At 45.0% G+C, this 25,542-nt stretch overlaps 1 protein-coding gene across 1 annotated transcript in view; it reads right to left on the bottom strand.

Annotated features, from left to right (window-relative positions):
• The window catches only part of eif2ak3 (eukaryotic translation initiation factor 2-alpha kinase 3), a 98,249-nt gene that overhangs the window by 49,991 nt on the left and 22,716 nt on the right, over positions 1-25,542 (bottom strand). Inside the window, exon 3 of the mRNA XM_073042150.1 lies at positions 4,623-4,817. Coding sequence (XP_072898251.1) covers positions 4,623-4,817 — 195 coding nt within the window. The remainder of the gene's footprint in view (positions 1-4,622; positions 4,818-25,542) is intronic.

Raw genomic sequence — 25,542 nt, forward strand, 5'->3', positions numbered from 1 at the left:
AATGAGGTGTCCAGAACGGAACACGATATTCCAAGTGTGACCTAACCAGAATTTTAAACAGCTGCAAAATTACTTCAAGCTCGTGAACTTAATCGCCCAACTAATGAAGACCAACACATCACAAACCTTGTTTAAAAACCCCATCAATTTGTACAGCTACTATGAGGGATCAATAGATGTGAAACTCGCAATCCCCCTGTTCCTCCACGATAAGAATCTTGCTATTAACACCTGTATTCTGTTTCAAATTCAACCTTCCACAGTGAATCACTTCACACTTGCCAAATTGTATACATTGCCTTAATCTTGCTGGAATTGAGGCGTATGCCATTATTAGGTATCTGTATCATAAGGGAACAGGCTTCATTTCTTTAACCAATAAATTTAAAGTCTCACATCAAATAGTGTATTGGTACGGAATGCGATTGTTTAGCAATTGGACAGGATTGAGTATATCTTTTCAACGGTAAACTAGGCAAAGGAATGGAGAACTACAAATACCGTAGATTCCGGACTACAGAGCGCACCTGATTAAAAGCCGCTGGCTCTAATTTTAGAAATAAAATCAATTTTTTAATTATAAAGGCCGCACCGGATTTTAGGCCGCACCGCTACTTTTAAATATACATACGTATCGGTAACACAAATTACGTTGCATATACTTTTTTACTGAACAGCACGAACAACATTCCAATATCTCCTAGCGACTGGTAAAAATATATATACTGCAGCCTACCAGGAAAAGTTATTGATCGCCTTTAACTTAAAAGCAGCGTTTTCGCTCGGGTCTGACGCGCTCGGGTCTAATCGGGTCTGATGCGCTCGGGTCTGACGCGCTCGCGTAACACGATCGGGTCTAATCGGGTCTGACGCGCTCGGGTCTAATCGGGTCTGATGCGCTCGGGTCTGACGCGCTCGCGTAACGCGATCGGGTCTAATCACGTCTGATGCGCTCGGGTCTAATCGGGTCTGATGCGCTCGGGTCTGACGCGCTCGGGTCTTGCTTTTCTTCGAGTGTTTTCCATGTTGATGAGGGTGAGTACAAATGACTGATTTACAATAACTTAATTGTGAAAGTGCGCTTGATTTATCGTACAATTTCATTGGACCTCTGTGAACTACTCATCAATTTTATTGGTCTACTGTTACGAGGCAAAATGTTTACGAGGCGGCATGAAAAAAAACCATGTATTAGACGCTCTGGATTAAAGGCCGCAGAGTTCAAAGCTGTTCAAAATGTGGGAAAAAAGTAGCGGCTTATAATCCGGAATCTACGGTACATGCTGACAAATTACACCAGCTTTCTGCTTTAGCTGTATCATTTACTCTTATTTATTTACTCTTAAATGAGCGATGTTAATTGTCACAACCATGATTGCATCAAATAATCAAAGTCCACTGGGATTTAAAGAAACATCAGACTCTCGTTCTTACAAGAAGAATTTAGGATTCAACAAGAATTGTTGAAAATCTATTCAAGAATAGGAGAAAAGCTGATGAAAGGTTAAAAAAAAAACTAGGTAATGATAGAGATCTAGAAGATTATAAGGCTAGCAGGAAGCAGCTTAAGAATGAATTTAGGAGAGTCAGAAGGGGACATGAGAAGGCTTTGGTGAACAGAATTAAAGAAAACCCCAAGGCATTCTACAAGTATGTGAAGAGCAAGAGGATAAGACGTGGGAGAACAGGACCAATCAAATGTGACAGTGGAAAAGTGTGTATGGAACCTGAGGAAATAGCTGAGGTACTTAATGAATACTTTGCTTCAATATTCACTACAGAAAAGGATCTTGGCGACTGTAAGGAGGAATGAAAAGCTCGAGCATATAGACATTCAGAAACAGGATGTGCTGGAGCTTTTGGAAAGCATCAAGTTGGATAAGTCTCCGGGACCAGATGAGATGTACACCAGGCCACTGTGGGAAGCATGGAACAAGATTGCTGAGCCTCTGGCAATAATCTTTGCATCATCAATGGGGACAGGGGAGGTTCCGAAGGATTGAAGGGTTGCGGATGTTGTTCCTTTATTCAAGAAAGGGAGTAGAGATAGCCCAGGAAATTATAGACCAGTGAGTCTTACTTCAGTGGTTGGTAAGTTGATGGAGGAGATCCTGAGAGGCAGGATTTATGAACATTTGGAGAGGCATAATCTGATTAGGAATAGTCAGCATGGCTTTGTCAAAGGCCGGTCGTGCTTTAAGAGCCTGATTGAATTTTTTGAAGATGTGACTAAACACATTGATGAAGACAGAACAGTAGATGCAGTGTATATGGATTTCAGCAAGGCATTTGATAAGGTACCCCATGCAAGGCTTATTGAGAAAGTAAGGAAGCATGGAATCCAAGGGGACATTGCTTTCTGGATCCAGAACTGGCTTGCCCACAGAAGTGGTTGCAGATGGGTCATATACTGCACGGAGGCCGGTGACCAGTGATGTGCCTCAGGGATCTGTTCTGGGACCCCTACTCTTTGTGATAAATGACCTGGATGAGGAAGTGGAAGGATGGGTTAGTAAATATGCTGATGATACAAAGGTTGAGGGTATTGTGGATAGTGTAGTGGGCTGTCAGAGGTTACAGTGGGATTTTGATAGGATGCAAAACTGGGCTGAGAAGTGACAGATAGAGTTCAACCTAGATAAGTGTGAGGTGGTTCATTTTGGTAAGTCAATAATGACAGAAATTGCAGACTATAGAATTAATGATAAGACTCTTAGCATTGTGGAGGCTCAGAGATTTCTTGGGGTCCAAGTCCATAGGACACTCAAAACTGCTGTGCAGGTGGACTCTGTGGTTAAAAAGGCATACGGTGCATTGGCCTTCATCAACCATGGGATTGAGTTTAAGAGCTGAGAGGTAATGTTACAGTTATATAGGACCCTGGTCAAACCCCACTTGGAGTACTATGCTCAATTCTGGTCACCTCATTACAGGAAGGTTGTGAAAAACTTTGAAAGGGTACAGAGGAGATTTACAAGTACGTTGCCTGGATTGGGGAGCATGCCTTACAAGAATAGGCTCAGTGAACTTGGCCTTTTCTCCTTGGCGCGACGGAGGATGGGAGGTGACCTGATAGATATGTGTAAGATGATGAGAGTATGGATAGTGTAGATAGTCAGAGGCTTTTTCCCGGGACTGAAATGGCTACCACGAGAGGGCAGAGTTTTAAGGTGCTTGGAAGTAGGTACAGAGGAAATGTCATGGGTTAAGTTTTTTTTTAAAACGCAGAGAGTAGTGAGTGCACAGAATGGGCTGCTGGTGACAGTGGTGGAGGCGGATACGATACGGTCTTTTAAAAAAACTCCTGGATAGGTACATGGAGCTTTAAAAAAAAAATAGAAGGCTACGGGTAACCCCAAGTAATTTCTAAAGTAAGCACTTGTCCGGTACAGCATTGTGGGCCGAAGGGCCTGTATTGTGCTGTAGTTTTTCTTTGTTTCTCATTCAAACCCATATGAAAAAAGGCCACCAATTCAGGAGAGCCATAATATTTTAAGTCGAGATAAAAATAGAAAAAGACTGGAGACAACTCACAGGTCACGAAGTGCGGGGGGGGGGGTAAAGGGGAGGCAAGAGAAATCAAATTAACTTTTCAGGTAAATAACCATTCATTGGAAGTGGTCTGAATTTCCTTTTGATGGGATATTGCACCAAGAGGTGGACCAATAAGCTCGCTGCATTTAAATAAGCTTCTTAAAAGAGCTTGCATTGCAAAATAACAAAAATATAGTGGGAGGTGGTTTCAGACAGCATCCTTCCCTAATGAGAGCAATTCTGGGTTCTGTTCTTGGTCTTTCATCAGGGATTCTAGTGGTGCTGGCTTGTTATTGGATTTCAATTACCTGGGACAATGTAGCAAGAAGCACATGGGATCTGGTGAACACAAAGTTAAGTAAAGCTTGAGAACTGATTGACAGAGTTACAGCACTATTCACGAAGCAGAGTTGCCACAGTGCAGCTTGAAGTGTCATGCTTGGTCTGTGGTTTACAAACAATTCAAATCAAAGAGATATTTAACAAATGTGACGGGAAGATCGTCTGCCAAGAAACAAAATCCAGTGACGAAAACAGATATTTAATGGTAATGTACTGAAAACATATTTCTTAACTTCTGATGTTTCCTCACTGCCTTTTCCCTCTTCTTCCATTCCCCATTCTGGCTCCCTTTTTACCTCTTCTCTTCTCCTTAACTATCACATCCTCCAGTACCATTTCTCCTTCCCTTTCTCACATGGTTAACTCTCCTCTCCTGTCAGATATCTTCTTCATCCCTTCACCTTTAGTACCCATCACCTCCTAGCTTCTCATTTCATTTCCCCCTCACAACCCACCTAGCTTAACCTATCACCTTCCATCTTGTACTCCATTCCCCTCCACCCCACCCCACCACCTTACTCTGGCTCATCCCCCTTCCTTTCCAGTCCCGAAACGTCAACTGTTCATTCCTTTTCAGGCAGGCTGCCTGACCCGTTTAGGTCTTCCAGCATTTTGGGAAGAGCAATGACCAAAAGAATGCAAAATAAATTGGGAGATTTTTTTCAGCATGGGCATCTCAGACCTAACAAAACAGTACAGCACCATTCCAAAGTTCCACATAAAGGAGACGGACGCATCCTGGTTACCTTTCCAGTGGCGGCATCCAACCCATAGGTTGTCCGTGACTTCCCTCCAACCAAGACTACATCATCGCCAAGTCGGTAGGAAGATTCCAGGAGCGACTCCACTGTAAATGGAACTGCCTCCATGCTCTCCCTGTCTCGGTCCCATTGGAAAAGGTGTCCATCCAAAGACGGAATTATTACTTTGTTTCCAAAAACCTGCATATATAAATGATAATCACATTTAAATAAAACGTACAGTCCAAAAGTGTGACAGAGAGCGGGAGCGATGTACAGTAGTAATTTTATGTATTGCACAGTACTGCTACCACAAAAATAAACTTATTTCATGACGTATGTGAGTGATGGTAAACTTGATTTTGATACGGGTCTCTCTACGTGGACTGAGAATAGGAAGGAGGCAGGGAGACTGGAATCAGGTTTGGGAAAATGGGAAGGGAAGCACCAGAAAGACATTCTGTAATAATCATTAAACCAATTATTTGGTATAAAATGACCTTGTCTGGTGTCTGCACCAGTGCCACCTCGCCCCTTGCCCCGGCAGTCCTCCTTGCCACCTGCCCCACACCTCTCCCAGTGTTCTCACTCCACCCTCACCATCACTAACATCCTTTGCTCCAATCAGATCACAAACTCGCAGAGAGCTCCACATTGACAAACGGTCACACTTACAGTCACTGATGGCAGCTCAATCAACTGTCAAAAACACTTTTCCTGTGTCTACATACTATGAGTGTAACTCAGCCTCAACATTGCTAGATTGTACCATAGAAAGTATTCAGTCTGGATGCATAACAGCTTGGTATGACAACTGCTCTGTGCCTAACTACAAGAAACTGCAGACATCGCAGTAGCAAACCTCCTCTCCATGGATTGTCTATACTTCTTGTTGCCCCCATAAGGCATCCAACATCAGCAAAAATCTCACTCTGGACATTCCTGTCTCTCCCCCCCCCCCCCCCCACCCCCAGCAGGCAAAAGATACAAAAGCACAAACCACCAGGCTCAAGGACACCTTCTATCCTAATGTTACCAGACTCACAAACAGACATCTTGTATGATGAGATGGACACCAGGCCTCACAATCTACCTCGTTATGATCTTGCACCTTATCATTACTGCATTTTTGCACTAGTTTTCACACTATGTTCTGCATTATTGTTTTACCTTATCCAAGTTCAATGCACCATATAATGATCTGATCTGTATGAAGAGTATGAAAGACAAGCGTTTCACTATGTTGGCACATGTAATCCTGAATAAAAGTGCTCACAGAATTTTAAATTTTCTCTCCATTTAGAGAATAGTCAACTCTTTCATTTCTTCTATCAAAGTGCATGACTATATACATCCCAACACTATATTCCATCTGCCATTTCTTTGCCCATTCCCCTAATCTGTCTGTCCTTCTGTAGCCTCTCAACTTCCTCAGAACTACCTGCTCCTCCACCCATCTTAATTTTGTCCACAAACTTTGCAACAAAGCCATCAGTTCCAACATCCAAATCATTAACATATAACGTAAAAAGAATTAGTCCCAACACAGATCGTGTGGAACACCACTAGTTACCAGCAGCCAGGCAGAAAAGGTTCCCTTCATTCCCACTCTTTGCCTCCTGTCAATCAGCCACTGCTTTATCTATGCTAGTATCTTTCCTATAATACCATGGGTTCATAGCTTGTTAAGCAGCTTCCTGTGGCACCCTGTCAAAAGCCTCTGAAAATCCAAGTACACAACATCAAATGTTTCTCCTTTGTCCATCCTGCTTGTTACTTCTTCAAAAAATTCCAACAGTTTTGTAAGACAAGTTTTTCCCTTGAGGAAACCATGCTGACTACGGACTATTTTATCTTGTGCCTCCAAGTACCCTGAAACCACATTCTTAATAATCAACTCCAACATCTTCCAAATCACTGATGTTAACTGGCTATAATTTCCTTTCTTCTGCCTCTCTCCCTTCTTGAAGAGTGAAGTGACTTTTGCAATTTTCCAGTCTTCTGGAAGCATTCCAGAAACTAGTGATTCTTGAAAGATCATTACTAATGCCTCCACAATCTCTTTCAGAACCCTGGGGTGTACACCATCTGGTCCAGGTGACTTATCTACCTTCAGACCTTTCAGTTTCCCAAGGACCTTCTCTCTAGCAATGGTAACTTCACACATAAATGACCCCTGACACTCTGGAACTTCGACCATACTGCTAGTTGTCTTCCACAGTGAAAACCAATGAAAAATACTTATTTGGTTTGTCAGCCATTTCCTTGTCCATTACTAACTCTCCAGCATCGTTTTCCAGTGGTCCGATATCCACTCTCACCTCTCCTTTACACTGGGTATCTGGAGAAAATGCTGGTCCTCTAATATTATTGGCTGACTTACTTTTGTATTCCAACTTTAGTATTCCATCTTTTCCTTCTTAATAACTCCTTAGTTGCTTACTGTTAGTTTTTAAAAGCTTCCCAATCCTCTAACTTCCCACTAACTTTTGCTCTATTAATTGCCCTCTTTTTGGTTTTTATGTTGGCTTTGACATCTCCTGTCAGCCACAGCTGCGTCATCTTGCCTGTAGAATACTTCTTCCTCTTTGGGATATACACATCTTTACTGTTATGCTGTAGGTATTTAATTTAGCTTTCAGCCTCTTTAGGTTATTGTTGCAGATAAGGGATGACGAGGAACGTATGCCATCTAATTAGGATGATGGAACTGGGGGAGGTATTTTTTTTTTAGGGGGAGGGACACCAAGGTTGGTCTTGGGTATTGTGTTCGGCGTGAGAGGGAGAGAGAAGACACTAGACAGAATCGGACGGGAGACCTGTTTGTTCGAGACGGATTGCGAGCGATGTTCAGAAAGGGATGTGTGCTTCCATGCTGACCGAAGGCCCAGCACACTAGTGACAGAGAAGCTCAAGATGAGCTTCAACTTGTGCACATTTGACTGTTTAATTATAATGAGTGTGTATTCCCTGGACTTATGCAGCCAAGGAAAGCAGGGTTTCATCTATCCTGAACCTTCTGAATTGCTTCCAGAAATTCCAGTCATTGCTGCTTTGTCATCATCCCTGCCAGTGTTCTTTTCCCAATCAACATTGGCCACGTCCTTTCTCATTTCTCTAATTCCCTTTACTCCACTGTAATACTGAGACATCTGACTTTAGCTTCTCCTCAAATTTCAGTGCAAATTTGATCATGTTATGATCTTTCTCTTCAGTGTTCTTTTACCTTAAGCTCTCTAATCAATTCTGATTTACTGCACATCACCTAATCCAGAATAGTTGATCCCCTAGTAGGTTCAACCACAAGCTGTTCTAAAAAGCCATCACGTAGGCATTCTATAAATTCCCCCTTAGGATCTGGCACCAACCTGATCTTCCCAACCTGAAATCCCCCACGACCATCATAACATTGCCTTTTGGCATGCATTTTCTATCTCCCGTTGTAATTTGTAGACCATATCCTTTACTTCTGTATATAACATCCATCAGGGTCTTTTTATCCTTCCCTTTCCTTAGCTCTACCCACAGTGATTCAACACCTTGAGACCCTAGGTAACTTATTTCTAACATTTTGATTTCTTTTTTTAAAAAAAAACAACAGAGCCACACCACCCCCTCTACCTACCTACCTGTCCTTGGACTTTAAACTCCCAGCTACAATCTTCTTTCAGCCGTGATTGAGATATGTCTACAACACTATACATGCCAATCCGTAACTGTGCTACAAGCTCAACTATCTTATTTCATATACTGCATGCATTCAGATCTAACACCCCAGTCTTGCGTTCACACTTTTAAATTTTGTCTGCCCTTTACATTGCAACTCATCCTGGTGACTGCAATTTTGCCCTGTCATCAGCCTCTCCTTGCTAAGAGTCTCACTACACACTGCCTCTGGTCTCACTACACCTCATCCTCAGCACTGTGACTCTGGTTCCCAACCCCTGCTAAATTAGTTTAAATTTCTGGGCATGGGTAATTTATGTAGAAATCCTAAAGTTACTTCCAGGGAATTTACAACAGAAGAGAGAAAAAATATGAACTGTCACAATGTAAAACTTAACCTATTTACGCCTAGACCTACTTCAAGATACTTTGAAAATCTTTTGCTCTATTTTTGTTTGGTAAACTCTTGTCCTAAAATAAATTTAAATCTGCAATGCATTACAATTCAACTAAACAAAATTATTTCATCTACTGCTTATGTGAATAGAGGCATACAGAGGTAGAAAGGCCCCACGATAGCTGGAGTAATATATTAATTCTGGTTGCTGCTTTACAGGAAGGATGTGGGGAGATGTGCACAGCTGTTATGACCGCAGCCCCCTCCTTTGTGAGAATCGCAAGAGCACGGGGGGGGGGGGGGGTCAGTGGACCCAGGAAATGGGAGAGAGACGTGCCGGATGCCTCGTTCCCCGGTGATGCAAAATAATGCCACATTGGCCATTGTCTCTTGGAGACACATTTGTGGATTGGGGACTAGGATACGTGCAAGCCCTCGGGCAAAGTGGGCTGGTTGAGAGAGAGATTGCATCACCCCCAACCTGATTGACATCTACTACCCTGTGAGTCAAGATAAAAGAGGGGCTGTAGAGACGGCCCCTCAGACGCACCAGAAGACACGCTAGTGATCCCGTAATAGCGGGCAGCCATTTGAAGGAAGCCACGTGCGTTCGGTTCCCTTGCCAGGGAGCCGGTGGCGGGTACCACAGAAACGATTTTCTTGAACTAACAACGGGGAACCAACTCCCCCGACTCAACGGTTTGGCCTCATCAAAAGACCCGGGCAAGTTTCTTTTCTCACAAATCTCTCTCTCTCTCCAACAATTGAAAACCCAGCGGTCCCCAAAGGCTGAAGCCTGCAGGAACTGAGTGACTCTTATATTTTCAATGGACAATATATTATCCCCTAGACAAACGATAGAGCTATTTCTTATTGATGATTATTACTATACCCGCGCTTTTAGATTGAGTATTGACGACGTATATTATCTGAATGTTTGTATTAATCTTATTTTTGTGCCCCGTTATAAATAAAGACTTTTAAAAGTAGTACCATCAGACTTCAACGGACCTCTCTATCTTTGCTGGTAAGTGACCCAGTTACGGGGTACGTAACACAGCGTAGTACAAGAGTGGGCCCTGGGACAAGATATTGAAGTTACAATGATGATGTTCTGCTTTCCTTGAAAGGAGAGACAAAGTAGATTTTATGTACTTCCAAATTGAAGAGACACCTGGATATAGTAGGTAAACAAGGCATTATTTGCATTGGAAGCAGGATCAAGATCAAGAGGCCAGAGACATACAGGGAGAAAGTTAAGAGTGACATGCGGATGTTTGTCTGGAATGTATTACAGAAGGATGAACTGGTTAAATATACCAGGGAGTAAAACTTGCAACTCTTTGGAGAAAAGGTGGAAGTAGACATTTGCTGTGGCAGGGAGCAGGCATGGACTGATGGGCCAAGAGGCCACATTCTGTACGCTATTATTTTTATATCTAGCGATCCAGCACGGAGTAGGCCCTTCAAGCCACGCCACCCGAGCAACCCCCAACAAACCCGATATTCCTCACCTAATCACTGGACAATTTGCAATGACCAATAAACTTACCCGGTACATCTTTGGACTGTGTGAGAAAAATCAGAAGACCCAGAGAAAACCCACGCACTCCACAGGGAAGATGTACAGAAACTCCTTACAGAATGGTGCCGGAACTGAACTCGGAAATCCAGAACGCCCCAATCTGTAATAGCGTCCACGCTAACTGCTACGCTATTGTGGTGCCCACTCTGTGATTTAACTGATTTAATTGAGTAACTATTTTATTTAGCACTTCAGAACATCTAAAAATTAAACTCTGCTTTTCACCTCCTAATGATTTTTATCAGATCAGTCAGTTTGATCACATTACAGCTTACAACCATTAATATCAATCACTGGGAAATAGTTCTGCTCTGATGAGGTTGGTTAGCTGCATTGCTCCACCAGTAACTACACCTTTAAAGACAGAAACCCAATGCAATCATTGAAGGTAAGTGCAAAACCAATTAACAAACTCCAAACTAATTAATAGTTGGGAACTAAGTATTCAGCAACCTAGAATGGGTTAACAGAATAATTAGACAGTGGGGTTAGTTCTTCCATTCAATTGGAAATAAATTTAATTGGATTTGCACACGCTCATTTTTCAAAAACAGATTGCCCTTTACAAACTGAAAGAAACATTAAGAATAAAGCATCATGCCCGGCCCACAATACAGGTTACCAATGTTTGTATAATACAGATGCCTTTGAAGTTAAGGACACGTGGCATATTGAAAGACGCACTTAAAAACAATTATTTCCTTTCTTCTCCTAGAACGGAAAATTCAATTTTACACACAGTACAAGTCACAGGAAGTAATCGTATTGTAGCAGTAGCCAAGCAGGAAGGGCTACAGCAATCGAGAAGACGTATTCAGAAATCAAGAGAGTTTGCCACAATAAATAATTGGGACAAAAATACAAGGAGAATGCACACAAATGTAAAATACTGCTCATACAAAGTAAAAGACAGATTTTGATACCACAAAAGTGGTGCAGAAAAAGCAATGGATGCAAATAAAAACAAGTTAGGAGTGACTGTCAAAGTATTAGGTGCTCCAGCTACACTGTGGTGACCCACTTCCTTGCGCACTCGAACCGGCTCACAAATAGCCAGCGCGCCGGCACAAAGGCCAGTCCCAAAAGGGTGCCAGGTCTGCTTCACCAACAAAGGGAAAAGCCTGCACGGGACTGTGAGTACGTGCCCCCTACAGCATCCGCGCCCGGGGAGGGCGGGATCAGGGAGGCTTTAAAGCGAACCCGCGAAGTTCGAATAAAATCTTCTTTAACTGCAGTTTACCGACTCCGTGTCGTTATTTCAGCACTGCGTGTAGCACACCGCAACAATTGGTGACCCCGACGGTCCAAACTATATTTGGACCGGAGATGAACGATGCCGCATCTGTTCATGCGGTTTCGTTGAAACTGCCAAGCTTCTGGACGCTGCGACCTCACCTATGGTTCCAGCAAGCAGAAGCCCAATTCCACATTCGGCAGATAACCTCAGAGGACACACATTACTATTACATGGTGAGCTCCCTCGACCAGGACACAGTGGCCCAGGTTGAGGAGTTCGTACAGTCTCCCCCAGTGGACGGCAAGTACACGGAATTCAAAGCCCTGCTCATAAGGACTTTCGGACTCTCACGGCGTGAGCGGGCTGCCCGTTTACTGCACCTGGATGGCTTGAGAGACAGACCTCCATTGGCTTTAATGAATGAGATGTTGTCTCTGGCCGGCGGACACAAACCCTGCCTCATGTTTGAGCACGCATTCCTGGAGCAGCTACCCAAGGACATACGACTGCCGCTGTCCAACGCAGATTTCAGCGACCCCCGGAAGGTGGCAGCCCGGGCGGACTTGCTGTGGAACGCCAAGAAGGTGAGTGGGGCGTCCGTCGCACAGATCACCAAGCCACACTCCCAGCAGCAAACCAGACCAGGCCCGGCCACAGAGCCCGCTAACCCCAGAGGCAGGGGTAAGGAGCCCAATGAACAATGGTGCTTCTACCACCAGTGGTGGGGCGCAGAAGCCCGCCGTTGTCGCCCGCCCTGCAAGATCCCGGGAAACGCCAAGGCCAGCCGCCGCTGATGGCTACGGCGGCTGGCCATTGGGATAGCCTCCTGTATGTGTGGGACAAGAGGTCGGGACGCCGTTTTTTGGTCGACACCGGTGCCGAGATCAGCGTCTTACCTCCGACGAGTTACGACACCCGCAACAGGGCACCGGGTCCCCCCCTGAGGGCCGTGAACGGCAGCGCAGTAAGGACCTACGGCACCCGTACGGTGCAGCTACAGTTCGGCTCCAGCCGGTTCACGTGGGACTTCACACTGGCCGCCGTAGCCCAACCGCTTCTGGGTGCGGATTTTTTGCAAGCTCACAGCCTGCTGGTCGACCTGCCGAGGCAGAGACTGGTCCACGCCGAGACCTTTCAGACGTTCTCCCTGGAAAAAGCCCAGTTGCCAGCCCCACACCTCGACTCCATCACGCTGTCCGACAATGAATTCACCAGAGTCCTGGCGGATTTCCCATCGGTTCTGGCACCGCAGTTCACGGCGGCCATGCCCCAACACGGCGTACAGAACCACATCCCGACCCAGGGACCACCCCTCCACACCCGTGCTCGGCGGCTTCCCCTGGACAAGCTCCGACTGGCGAAGGAGGAGTTCAAGAGGATGGAGGAATTGGGGATCATCCGGCGGTCCGACAGCCCATGGGCCTCCCCCCTGCACATGGTGCCCAAAGCGACAGGGGGCTGGAGACCATGCGGCGACTACCGCAGGCTGAACAAGGCTACAACACCGGACTGCTACCCTGTGCCGCACATTCAGGACTTTGCAGCAAACCTGCACAGCGCACGGATCTTCTCCAAGGTAGACCTCGTCCGAGGATACCATCAAATCCCGATGCATCCGAACGACGTCCCCAAAACGGCACTCATCACCCCGTTCGGCCTTTTTGAGTTCCTCCGCATGCCGTTCGGCCTGAAGAATGCCGCACAGACATTCCAGCGGTTAATGGACACGGTGGGACGCGACCTGGACTTCGCATTCATCTATTTGGATGACATCCTCATAGCCAGCAGCAGTCGTCAGGAGCATCTGTCCCACCTCCGTCAACTCTACACCCGACTGAGTGAATACGGCCTGACAATCAACCCGGCCAAATGCCAGTTCCGGCTCGACACCATTGACTTCCTGGGACACAGGATTACTAAAGATGGGGCAACCCCTCTGCCCGCTAAGGTAGACGCGGTCCGCCATTTCCCCCGACCCACCACAATCAAAGGCCTTCAGGAATTCGTAGGTATGGTAAATTTTTACCACCGCTTCCTCCCTTCAGCTGCCCGAATCATGCGCCCCCTGTTCGCCCTGATGTCAGGTCCAGGCAAGGACATTACCTGGGATGAGGAGTCCGCCGCCACTTTCATTAAAACGAAAGAAGCCTTAGCAAACACCGCGATACTAGTGCACCCCGGAATGGACGTCCCTAGAGGGTATGTTCGGGCCCGGGTAAATATTGAAAAAGAGCACGCGCAGTCCACGGCGACCTTAGAGGAGTTTCGAGACCGTTGGGCTCCGCGGGGGGTAAATGCCATCGTGGATAGAGATGGCAACATTTTGGTGTAATGTCTATTGTCTATTTGTAGTTTAGTTATTGTGTTTGCCACTGTTTTGTATATATTGTATAGCACCGATATTTGTAATAAAGGATTTTGTAAAAAAAAAGAATGGACGTCCCTACCGCCCTCACAGTGGACTCATCTAACACGGCAGTCGGTGGGGTTCTGGAGCAACTCATCGCGGGTCGCTGGCAACCCCTGGCGTTTTTCAGCAAACACCTGCGGCCACCCAAGCTCAAATACAGTGCTTTCGACCGGGAACTGTTGGCGCTATACCTGGCAATCTGGCATTTCAGGTACTTCTTAGAAGGTAGGCCCTTCACCGCATTCACGGACCACAAACCGCTTACCTTTGCATTCACGAAGGTGTCCGATCCCTGGTCGTCCCGCCAGCAGCGCCAACTGTCCTACATCTCTGAATACACGACGGATGTCCGGCACGTCTCGGGTAAGGACAATGTCGTGGCGGACGCGCTCTCTCGCCCTAACATTCATGCTCTTTCCCAAGGGGTAGACTTTGAGGCGCTGGCAGAGGCGCAGCAGGCAGACGAGGAGATCCCGAGTTACAGAACCGCAGTCTCCGGTTTGCAGCTCCAGGACCTCCCCGTAGGCCCAGGTGAGAGGACCCTACTCTGTGACGGCGCCACCAGCCAGCCCCGTCCCGTCGTCCCGGCAGCCTGGCGGCGGCACGTTTTCAACTCCATTCATAACTTAGCGCACCCCTCCATTAGGACAACCATCCGGATGGTCTCCAGCAGGTTCGTTTGGCACGGACTCCGCAAGTAAGTCAGTGAATGGGCCAGAACGTGCATGCACTGCCAGACGGCCAAGGTGCAGCGGCACACCAAAGCTCTGCCGCAGCAGTTCCACCCCACCCACCAGCGTTTCGACCACATTCATGTGGATATCGTGGGCCCCCTGCCAGTGTCGCGTGGAGCACAGCACCTCCTGACTATTGTGGACCGGTTCACAAGATGGCCAGAGGCGATCCCGCTCACCGACACCACTTCCAAATCCTGCGCCCGGGCACTGATCGCCACCTGGGTGTCCCGCTTTGGTGTACCAGCCCACATTACCTCCGACAGAGGCGCCCAGTTCACCTCCAGCCTGTGGTCAGCTATGGCCAGCGTTTTGGGGACACAGCTGCACCACACCACTGCCTACCACCCACAGTCGAACGGCCTGGTGGAGCGTTTCCACCGTCACCTAAAGTCGGCTCTCATGGCCCGCCTGAGAGGAGCTAACTGGGTGGACGAGCTTCCCTGGGTCCTACTCGGCATCCGCACGGCGCCCAAAGACGATCTGCATGCCTCGTCGGCCGAGTTGGTGTACGGCGCACCCCTGGTCGTCCCCGGGGAGTTCATACCGGCCCCAAGGGGGCAAGAGGAAGAACCCGCAGCAGTCCTGGGCAGACTACGCGAGAGGCTTGGTGACCTGGCCCCCATACCCACTTCGCAGCATGGGCAGAACCCGACCTGAACGAGGGGCTGTTTACGGTGCTCAGGAACAACGGGTCCACGTTCGTGCTGGACGTTGGGGGGAGAGAGGAGGTTTTCACGGTGGACCGACTCAAACTGGCCCATGTGGACTTGGCGCAACCGGTCGAGTTTCCGGCACCGCGGCGCAGAGGCCGACCTCCCAAACAGGGTCCAGCCCAGACTGTGGACATTGGGGGGTGTATCGCCGGTTTTGGGGGAGGGGGGGTTATGTGGTGACCCACTTCCTAGCACACTCGAACCGGCTCACAAATAGCCAGCGCGCCGGCACAAAGGCCAGTCCCAAAAGGGCGCCAGGTCTGCTTCACCAACAAAGGGAAAAGCCTGCGCGGGACTGTGAGTATGTGTCCCTTACAGCATCCATGCCCGGGGAGGGCAGGATCAGGGAGGCTTTAAAGCGAAGCCGCGAAGTTCGAATAAAATCTTCTTTAACTGCAGTTTACCGACTCCGTGTCGTTATTTCAGCGCTGCGTGTAGCACACCGCTATAACACCACATATTACATTCATTTGCATGCTAATTTAGAATCAGAATCAGGTTTGTTATTACCAATATATGCCGTGAAATTTGCTCAGGAGCAACACCTTACATTCCATCTGGGTAGACTCCTACCTGATGGCATGAACATTAATTTAGAAACAGAAAAACTACAGCAAAATACAGGCCCTTCGGCCCACAATGCTGTGCCGACCATGTACTTACATTAGAAATTTAGGGTTACCCATAGCCCTCTATTTTTTAAGCTCCTTGTACCTATCCAGGAGTCTCTTAAAATACCCTATTGTATCTGCCTCCACCACCATCACCAGCAGCCCATTCCATGCACTGACCACTGAGTAAAAAAAAAACTTACCCCTGACATCTCCTCTTTACCTACATCCAAGCACCTTAAAACTGTGCCCTCTCGTTGGCCATTTCAGTCCTGGGAAAAAGCCTCTGACTATCCACACAATCTTGTCATCTTATACACCTCTATCAGGTCACCTCTCATCCTCCCTCACTCCAAGGACAAAGGGCCAAGCTCTCGCAACCTATTCTCATAAGGCATGCTCCCCAATCCAGGCAACATCCTTGAACTCTTCTCTGCACCCCTTCTATGGTTTCCACATCCTTCCTGTAGTGAGGCGACCAGAAATGAGCACAGTATTCCAAGTGGGGTCTGACCAGGGTCCTATACAGCTGCAACATTACCTCTCAGCTCTTAAACTCAATCCCACAGTTGATGAAGGCCAATGCACCGTATGCTTTCTTAACCACAGAGTCATCTTACGCAGCAGCTTTGAGTGTCCTATGGACTCGGACCCCAAGATCTCTCTGATCCTCCACACTGCCAAGAGTCTTACTATTAATACTATATTCTGCCATCATATTTGACCTACCAAAATGAACCACCTCACACTTACCTGGGTTGAACTCCATCTGCCACTTCTCAGCCCAGTTTTGCATCCTATCACTGTCCTGCTGTAACCTCGGACAGTCCTCCACACTATCCACAATACCCCAACCTTTCTGTCATCAGCAAATTTACTAACCCATCCCTCCACTTCCACATCCAGGTTATTTATAAAAATCACAAAGAAAGGGGTCTCAGAACAGATCCCTGAGGCACACTACTGGTCACCGACCTCCATGCAGAATATGACCCGTCTACAACCACTCTTTGCCTTCTGTGGGCAAGCCAATTCTGGATCCATAAGGCATGGTCTCCTTGGTCCCCATGCCTCCTTACTTTCTCAATAAGCCTTGCATGGGGTGCCTTATCAAATGTCTTATTGAAATCCATAGACACTACATCTACTGTTCTGTCTTCATCAATGTGTTTAGTCATATCCTCAAAAAATTCAATCAGGTTCGTAAGGCAGACCTGCCTTTGACAAAACCATGCTGACTATTCCTAATCATATTATGCCTCTCCAAATGTTCATAAATCCTGCCTCTCAGGATCTTTTCTATCAACTTACCAACCACTGAGGTAAAAGTCAACTGGGCTATTTTGGGCTAATTTTCTGGGCTATCTCTACTCCCTTTCTAGAATAAGGGAACAACAACTGCAACCCTCCAATCCTCCAGAACCTCTCCCGCCCCCATTGATGATACGAAAATCATTGCCAGAGGCTCAGCGATTTCTTCCCTCGCCTCCCACAGTAGCCTGGGGTACATCTCGTCAGGTCCCAGAGACTTGTCCAACTTGATGTTTTCCAAAAGCTCTACCACATCCCCTTTCTTAATGTCTATATGCCCAAGCTTTTCAATCTACTGTAAGTCATCCCAACAGTCGCCAAGATCCTTTTCCGTAGTGAATACTGAAGCAAAGTATTCATCAAGTACCTTAGCTATCTCCTCTGGTTCCATAAACACTTTTCCACTGTCACACTAGATTGGTTCTATTCTCTCATTCAAGATTTCCTGAACTTCTGCTAATACCAACCTCCCCCCACCATTCCCCCATTCCCCATCCCCTTTTCCCTCCTCAACTTATCTCCTTATCTGCCATCGCCTCCGAGATGCTCCTCCCCCCTTCTCTTTCTTCCATGGCCTTCTGTCCTCTCCTATCAGATTTCCCCTTCTCCAGCCCTGCATCTCTTTCACCAATCAACTTCCCAGCTCTTTACTCTGCCCCTCCAGTTTCACCTATCACCCTGAGATTCCTCCTCCCCTCCCCTCCACCTTCTGACTCATTTCTTTTCCTCCAGTCCTGATGAAGGGTCTTGGCCCGAAATGTCGACTGTACTCTTTTCCATGGATGATGCCCAGTCTGCTGAGTTCCTCCAGCATTGTGTGTGTTGATATAATAACTTCTACCAACCACACCAAACCGATTAAGGAAAGCATTTCATTTTTGTTTGAGATACCATCCTAAACTTCCTCCACAGCCACAAACATCAAACTTCATTGACTTTAAAGGACTTTGAGATAGTCCCAAGGTCAAGAAAGATGAAAAACAGAATATGGAGAGAAATCCAAATTCCATTAGAAATTCTATACAAGAACTTTGGAAATTCATATGGTAAAAGAATGGTAACATGAAATTCTCTCATTTCAACTTAAGTAGATCATAGAATGGTACAGCACTGGACAGGCCATTCAGCCAATGATATTATGCCGAGCTTTATACTAAGTGTCCTTTTCTTGCATCATCAAAATCCTTCTACCCTCACAGGTAGATAGGTTCATAAAGGGAGCTTATGGCACAGTGGCCTTCATAAATCGGAGTATTGAGTACAGGAGCCAGGAAGTTATGTTGAAGTTATTTCAGACATTGGTGCAGCCAGATTTGGAGTATCTAGTGCAGTTCTGGTCACCTACTTACAGGATAAGACTGAAAGGGTACTGAGAAAATTTACAAGGATGTTGCTGAGTACCTGAGTAACAGGGAATGCTTAGGACCTCATTCCCTGAAGTACAGGAGAATGTGGAGATTTGAAAGATATGAGCGGTATAGATAGGGTAAATACAAGCAGTGTTAACTACTGAAGTTAGGTGGGACTAGAACTAGAGGTCATAAGTTAAGGGTGAAAAGTGAAATGTTCAAGGGGGACATGAAAGTGAATCTTCACTCAGACGGTGGTGACAGCATCGCACGAGCTGCTGGTGGAAGTGGTGGATTTGGGTTAGATTTCAACATTTGGATAGGTACATGGATGAGAAGTGTATGGAGGGCTATGGTCAGAGTGCAGGTTGATGGGGCTAGGCAGAACAGTTCTGCACAGACTAGATGGGCTGAAGGGCCTGCTACTGCAGTGCTTTATGACTCTATTCTCTTCAAATTCACATGTCTATTCCAAAAGCATCTTTAAGCACATGCCTGCTTCTATCAGTTCAATTAGTGTTGAATGGAATCCCAGTAGAATCAATTAAGAAATAATTGGTTGTTACAATGAAGCACAAGTCACTCGGTATGAACAAACCAAACTGCTAGAAGAAATCAGTAGATTAGCATTTTAATGATGCAACAAGAAGCACAGAAAGAAGAATGCGAATTCCAAATAAAGATTTTCATATCTATTTCAAATACACTACAGGGAAAACCACTTCATGCCAATCACGGAGCGTGAACTTACATTTAGACTCTCCAGAGAAAGTGTTTCGATTGTCCAAAGTGATACAATCAGCATTGCCTGCTGTTTGCAATTACAGGTGTTAATAGAAGTCATAAAATTTGAATTCTATTTCATTTTTAGGTGTCAGAATTTCGATATACAGAACAAGGACTCGACCCTAAACATCAGGCTGCCTTTCCTGTCATAGATGCTGCCAACATGCTGAGCTTTTTGTAGGTTGATACAGAACAATACCTTCAATTATAAAATCAGCATTTGCTTGGGATTTAATGGAAGTGTCCTCACAGCTTATTAAATACTTTGTTCTGACTTCACTTAAACAAGACCTTTCAACAAGTAATTACACAAAAGTGTTCCACCAAGGTCACAATGACTAATGCGAGTGGAGACGTACAGAAGATGCTGCTGAAAACCAGATTTTACAAACAGTGCATTTAGTAAAGTATGACTTCATTTTAGACGAGGAGTTTAAATGAAGCTCAAAATTAAGGCTAAGCTGCAAAGATGCAGGCTTAAGTCAGAGAAAGAACAAATCAGTTATGCATGAAGAAAGGTGTGGAGCTTGTACGTGGGTGCATAATTAGATTCAACAAAATATGATGCAATATTCAATATCTACTTTAAGTAAAAAAGTTAACTGAAGTTCTTCCCTCGTCTGAAAATTACTCTAGTGTAGTTGCATGCAGAATGACTTCAGCAAATTACATCAGGAGGCAGTGAATATATGGCACTGCACTGCATCAGTTCCATCTACTGGATGCTGAACACAAGGCTGAGTACAGCTAACTATCTAACAATAACACAATCTGGCATCTTGTTGAAAAGCTCCAGTTGAGGGGGAAATCAGCAATGGAATTTATCAATGACAAACCCTCAGTCAATCAGAGCTCAGCTCAGCTCTCTCTCTCTCTCTCTCTCTCTCTTTGCAGGTGGCAATGTTGAAGATGCAGTGTGAAAGCAGATGACATCATCCATCTCCGTCTCTCTAAAGACCATTACCTCACCAGCTCATCTGCTAGTATGACTCATACCAGACTGAAGGCATTCTTAATGCTTCCAAGTGGCATTGCTTCCGAACAGTAATTCCCCTTGCAAATGCTTAAACATCGCACAGAATGCCAGAGGGCAGTCAAGCTTAAATTTAGGGAGAACAGGATACACAAACATTCTTTAGGGAAGTGGGAAGATTTCACAGTCCACATTCCTTAGATTTCATTAGGCACAGAATGATTCACAGATATCTGTCCTTCTACCTGTCATTTCCAAAAGTATAACAAGGATCATAAAATAGTGCAAATTGTGCACAATTCTGGGCATTATAGGAAAGATGTGTTTGCACTACAGTGTTTTTGCCAAGATTGAGAAATTCGACATGAAAATTCAACAGGATTTCTTTAGAAGACAGAAAGTTTTGTGTGGCTGGTAGTCTAATTGAGATGTAGACAACAAAGCCAGAGAAGATAGTAGAATAGAATGGAGTGATGATAATAAACACCCAGCATTTCATAAGCTGAAAATCTGAAAACAGCAAATGCTCGGAAAACCCCACAGATCAGGCTGTATCCGTGGAAAAGATATCAGTTAAGGTCCTTTGTCAGAATGAAGTCCTGAATTGAAAGCGCTGGATGGAAACACAGTGAAGGATGTGGGATCCTCCAAGCTTGTTACGGATAATTAAATTCAACAAAAATGATACAATATTCAATATATATTTTCAATATAGAAAAAAAGTTAACTGAACAGCTCTCACTCTGCTTCTACATTTCCCCACCCCTCAAAGCTGTTGTGATGACAATACCCCCCACACCCATTCTTTCTAAAATCTTGTCCTTTGATTGCCATCTCTTTGTTCTATTTCGTACACTTTTGTTTTCAGCCCATTCCCTCCTATCCAGAGTAACACAGGATTCCTCGTGTTCTGTCCTTCCATTTCATCAGATCCAGGCTCAATACTGTATGATGTCACAAATATTCCCTTTCAGCATCTAAACAGATCCTACTATTCGTAACTCCCAGACCAATCCTTTATCTCCATTTATACTTGCTTCCCTGGTAAGTCACCTTCCCGTGATGTTGCGGGAGAAACAACAGAAAACATTGCAGCACAGTACAGGCTCTTCAGCCCACAATTTCATTTTTATTTATATTTATATTTTTGACAGTGTGGAACAAGCCCAATGAGTCACACTGCCCAGCAACCAGCCTATTTAAATCTAGCCTCATTACAGGACAATTTACAAGTGACCAACCTACTATCTATCTTTGGACTGTGGGAGGAAACTTGCACATCCACAGGGAGGAACATACAAACTCCTTACAGATGACATCAAAACTAAACTCCGACGCTCCAAGGTGTAATAGTGTCATGCTAACCGTTACACTTCTGTGGCTACCGTTGTCCTTTTAACCATTTCCTTTCCCACGGCATCTGTCTTTACACCATTTCCGTTCCCACAAGCCAGGAATCTGAAAGAAAACTTTGCAAGTGAAGCAGCACTCATCTTCCCTTCCTCCTTCACCACCCCAGTCCACAAGAGTGCTCCTGACCTTCCGATTGCCTTTCTCTTGAATTCTCCACCCCCCATCCCAGAAGAGCTTTCACATCTCTGATTTTGGCTTCCTAAACTGTTTCAGTGAAGATGGAGGCAAGTTCAAAGATCAGTATAAAACCCAGGGACTACAGACATTACAGCCCTAACGGTTTAAACTCTGAATTCACCGACTTCAGATCACCCTTTCTGTTAGGCATCAGACAGGCTAGTTCTGACACAAGGTAATCAACCTACTTATTTCCTAACCTACTGAATACCTCTATTTTTAATAGTTCATATTTTCATCATCTGTAAAGTTTGCGCCTCAGCTCCAGCAATCTTTTCTCATCATCTGTTTAAACTGGTTTCAACTCAGTCGTTGTTGCCCAACATGACCATTTGTGTCGCTGAGCCTTTCTTCATCGCCACCTCTTATTTTTTTAATTTCTGCTGCCCTCGTCCTATCACAGATCTTTCCTTGTATCCCTCCACCCTTCCCACTTCTCTCCAATATCCCAACTTCTCAATTTCTGATTAAAGGAATCAATCTGAAATATTACCCCTTTTCTCTCTCTCTTCACAGAAGCTACCGAGCCTTCTGAGCATTACCAGCACATCCTGTTTTTATTCTAAACAAAGATGCAGCTGTGTTCAAAAGCGCAGCCTGTCACAGCATGACCAAGCAGAATACCAAGGCACACAAACGGCCACCAGCAAGGAACTGCTGATCTGTCAGCATATGTTGAAGTCAATAGCGAGATGTACAAATGGCTACTGACCTGTCAACCAGATTAAAGCCATCATATTGTTACTATAATCATTGCAGACACTCTCCAGTTTGTGTACAAACAGTAAGTGCCAACAGAGCAATGCACATCAAGACCTCTTTAGTGCATCAGGGGTCAGTTTGGTATGTGCCAAATTTATAGATTCATTAAATCACACTCAACAACTGTTGTGGAGATCATTCCATCAATTTCAGACGATCTGAATCCAAAGTCAATACAGGTGGCCCCCGTTTTTCAAACATTTGCTTTACGACAGCTCGCTGTTACAAAAGATCTACTTTAGTACCTGTTTTCACTAACCAAGGAGGATTTTCGCTTTTACGAGAGTAAGACACCCGCTTTATGTGTTTACCCCAAGAAAGACTACCATGACCATGAAGCCTTGTGCGAGCAGTTGTGTGCGCATGCGTGTACATACGTAGGTGTGTACGTGCTGATTTTTTTTTCTCCAATTCGATTTTGACTCGCTGTCTTCCCAATTTTGATAAGTGAAAGTACACTGTACATACAATATTTTTACTTTATATAGGCTGTATATTTATCATATGATTCCTGCTTTCACTCTATGTTCGTGTTATTTTCGGTTTTATGTGCTATTTGATTTGATTTGGTAGGTTATTTTTTTGGGTCTGGGAACACTCAAAAATTTTCCCATATAAATTAATGGTAATTGCTTCTTCGCTTCACCCCATTTCGGCTTACAAACGGTTTCATAGGAACACTCTACCTTCGGATAGTGGGGGAAACCTGTATATAAAAGGAATTAAAATTAAGCAAATCATCACCAATTTTCTTCAGTTCTCCAATTCTCAATGTATAGGTCAGGTATAAGAGTAGAGTCCAATAATCTATCTTCAGTTTATATTATGATTGTTAATACAAAGTTATGTAGTACAAGTGCTTTCTGATTGACAACTAGTTTGGAAGGAGAGAAATAAAATCTCCACCCTGATTTCAAATCTGACCTTTCTTCAGTTGAAATGCATGCCGTCAGGCTCAGGAAAGGGAGTTCAGACAGATCGTGTGGCTGAAGAAACACCAGAAGCCAGGGCTAATTATGTAAAAGCCAAAATTCAACTCACTCAGCTCCTTCCTCAGCAGGTGTACAGCTTAAATTCAGCTGAAGTAAAACTGGATTCAATTGCTAATGTCAGTAAGAGCTACTCTAGAAAATCAGCTGGTTCACTTATGTCCCTCAGGGAAGGAAATCTGCTGTCCTTGGCGAATCTCAACCACACACAACTCTACACAAATAGAAATATGATTCATTCTTCACTGACCTCTGAGGTATAAAACAATGGCAATGCCCTCAGAAAATACTTGCCACACTGACTGCAATAATATACTCTCACAGTGGAAATTAAGATTCAAAGTATATTTATTATCAAAGTACGTATACAGAATACAGCTCCGAGATTCGTCCTCCCACAGGCAGTCACGAAACAAAGAAACACCATGGAACCCGTTCAAAGACAACCTTAAACACCCAAAGTGTGAAAAAAAAAAGAACAAACTGCAAACACTAGAAAACAAGCAAATATCAAACCAGGAGTCCAGGCGTATTCGGTTTAGTTCAGCACCGAACCTCTAACCCACGGTCGGCTGCAGAGCCAGTCTTCACCGAGACGCCGCAGTCAGCACGGATCGCCGGGATCATAAACAGCAAAAATAAAGAGCAACCAGAATCCAGAAACACATGAAACATGAACCTCAACGTCCCCTAAAACAGCCACAAGCCTCACCGATCAATCCTTGCAATGTGGAACACAAGACTGCTGCACTTTCCTCAGACAGCAGCTAGCAAGAGGGAGAGGAAGACCGCTCAACTGCAAGCAGACAGCACCGAACATCCGTCCACACTCTGCTCTCATCTTCGTCCACTTCAACCTTGCTCGACACCTCAACTGGAGAGGCAATGGAGTCGATCATGATCTTCAGGCTTCCAGGACTATAGGCCTCACACTCCGCCCTCAACCACACCAAACTCTCTTGAAGACAAGCAAAGTGCCAGTTCGCTCAATCGGTCCAAAAACACACCATCAAAATGTAAATCAAAGGATCCAATTACAAGCAGCTTAGTGGCAGAATCATATTTGAAAGTAGTAGTAAAAGCAGTAGCTTCGTGAACTGCCGAGAAGACATCGCCTTTGGTAGCGTTGTTTGCTGGCACCATCTTGTATAGATCTACAAAATCCATCACTTTTTGCAAATTGCTCAACTAAATTGCAAGTTGAGCAATTTACACTGGCATTGCTAAACTTGTAGGAATTATGTTAACATTACCAGGCAACTATCTCAAATGACTCATTGCACAGGAGTCATTATCAAATAGGTCTGTAATCCAAGAGGCGGGAATGAGAAAACAGGGGAATGGGGAACACAGCAAGTGGTCAGCATGCAGAACCAATTGCAAATGTCACCTGCTGAACCTGATGTCAACCCATCAGGATTTCCGAATGGTCATACTGTGGATTAAAGGACCCCCACGTTACGCCAGCTTAGGTAACAGAAATTTGTCCTTACAAGATGTACATCGCCATCAAAAAATCTGGTAGACTGAATGAAAATTTGCTTTTTTGAATTATGTGGGGGAGAAAAGTACACAAACAATATGCTCTTTTACTTGATGCATGCACAGAAGACACGGTCTTATGTTACAGGAAAGCTCAAAATAGACCACTTTCTAGGAAAACAACTTCCCTGGGGAGATGATATATGAAGACCACAATACTACTGGTGCCACTTCAGTCTACTGGAGTCAATACTAAATGTCACAAGAATAGTACTAGCAGGCAAGTACATGTATCAGGTGCAATCATAAAACTTTTCAAAGCACTTCA

Source organism: Hemitrygon akajei, chromosome 4 (assembly GCF_048418815.1).
Source record: "Hemitrygon akajei chromosome 4, sHemAka1.3, whole genome shotgun sequence".
Taxonomy (NCBI): Eukaryota; Metazoa; Chordata; class Chondrichthyes; order Myliobatiformes; family Dasyatidae; genus Hemitrygon; species Hemitrygon akajei.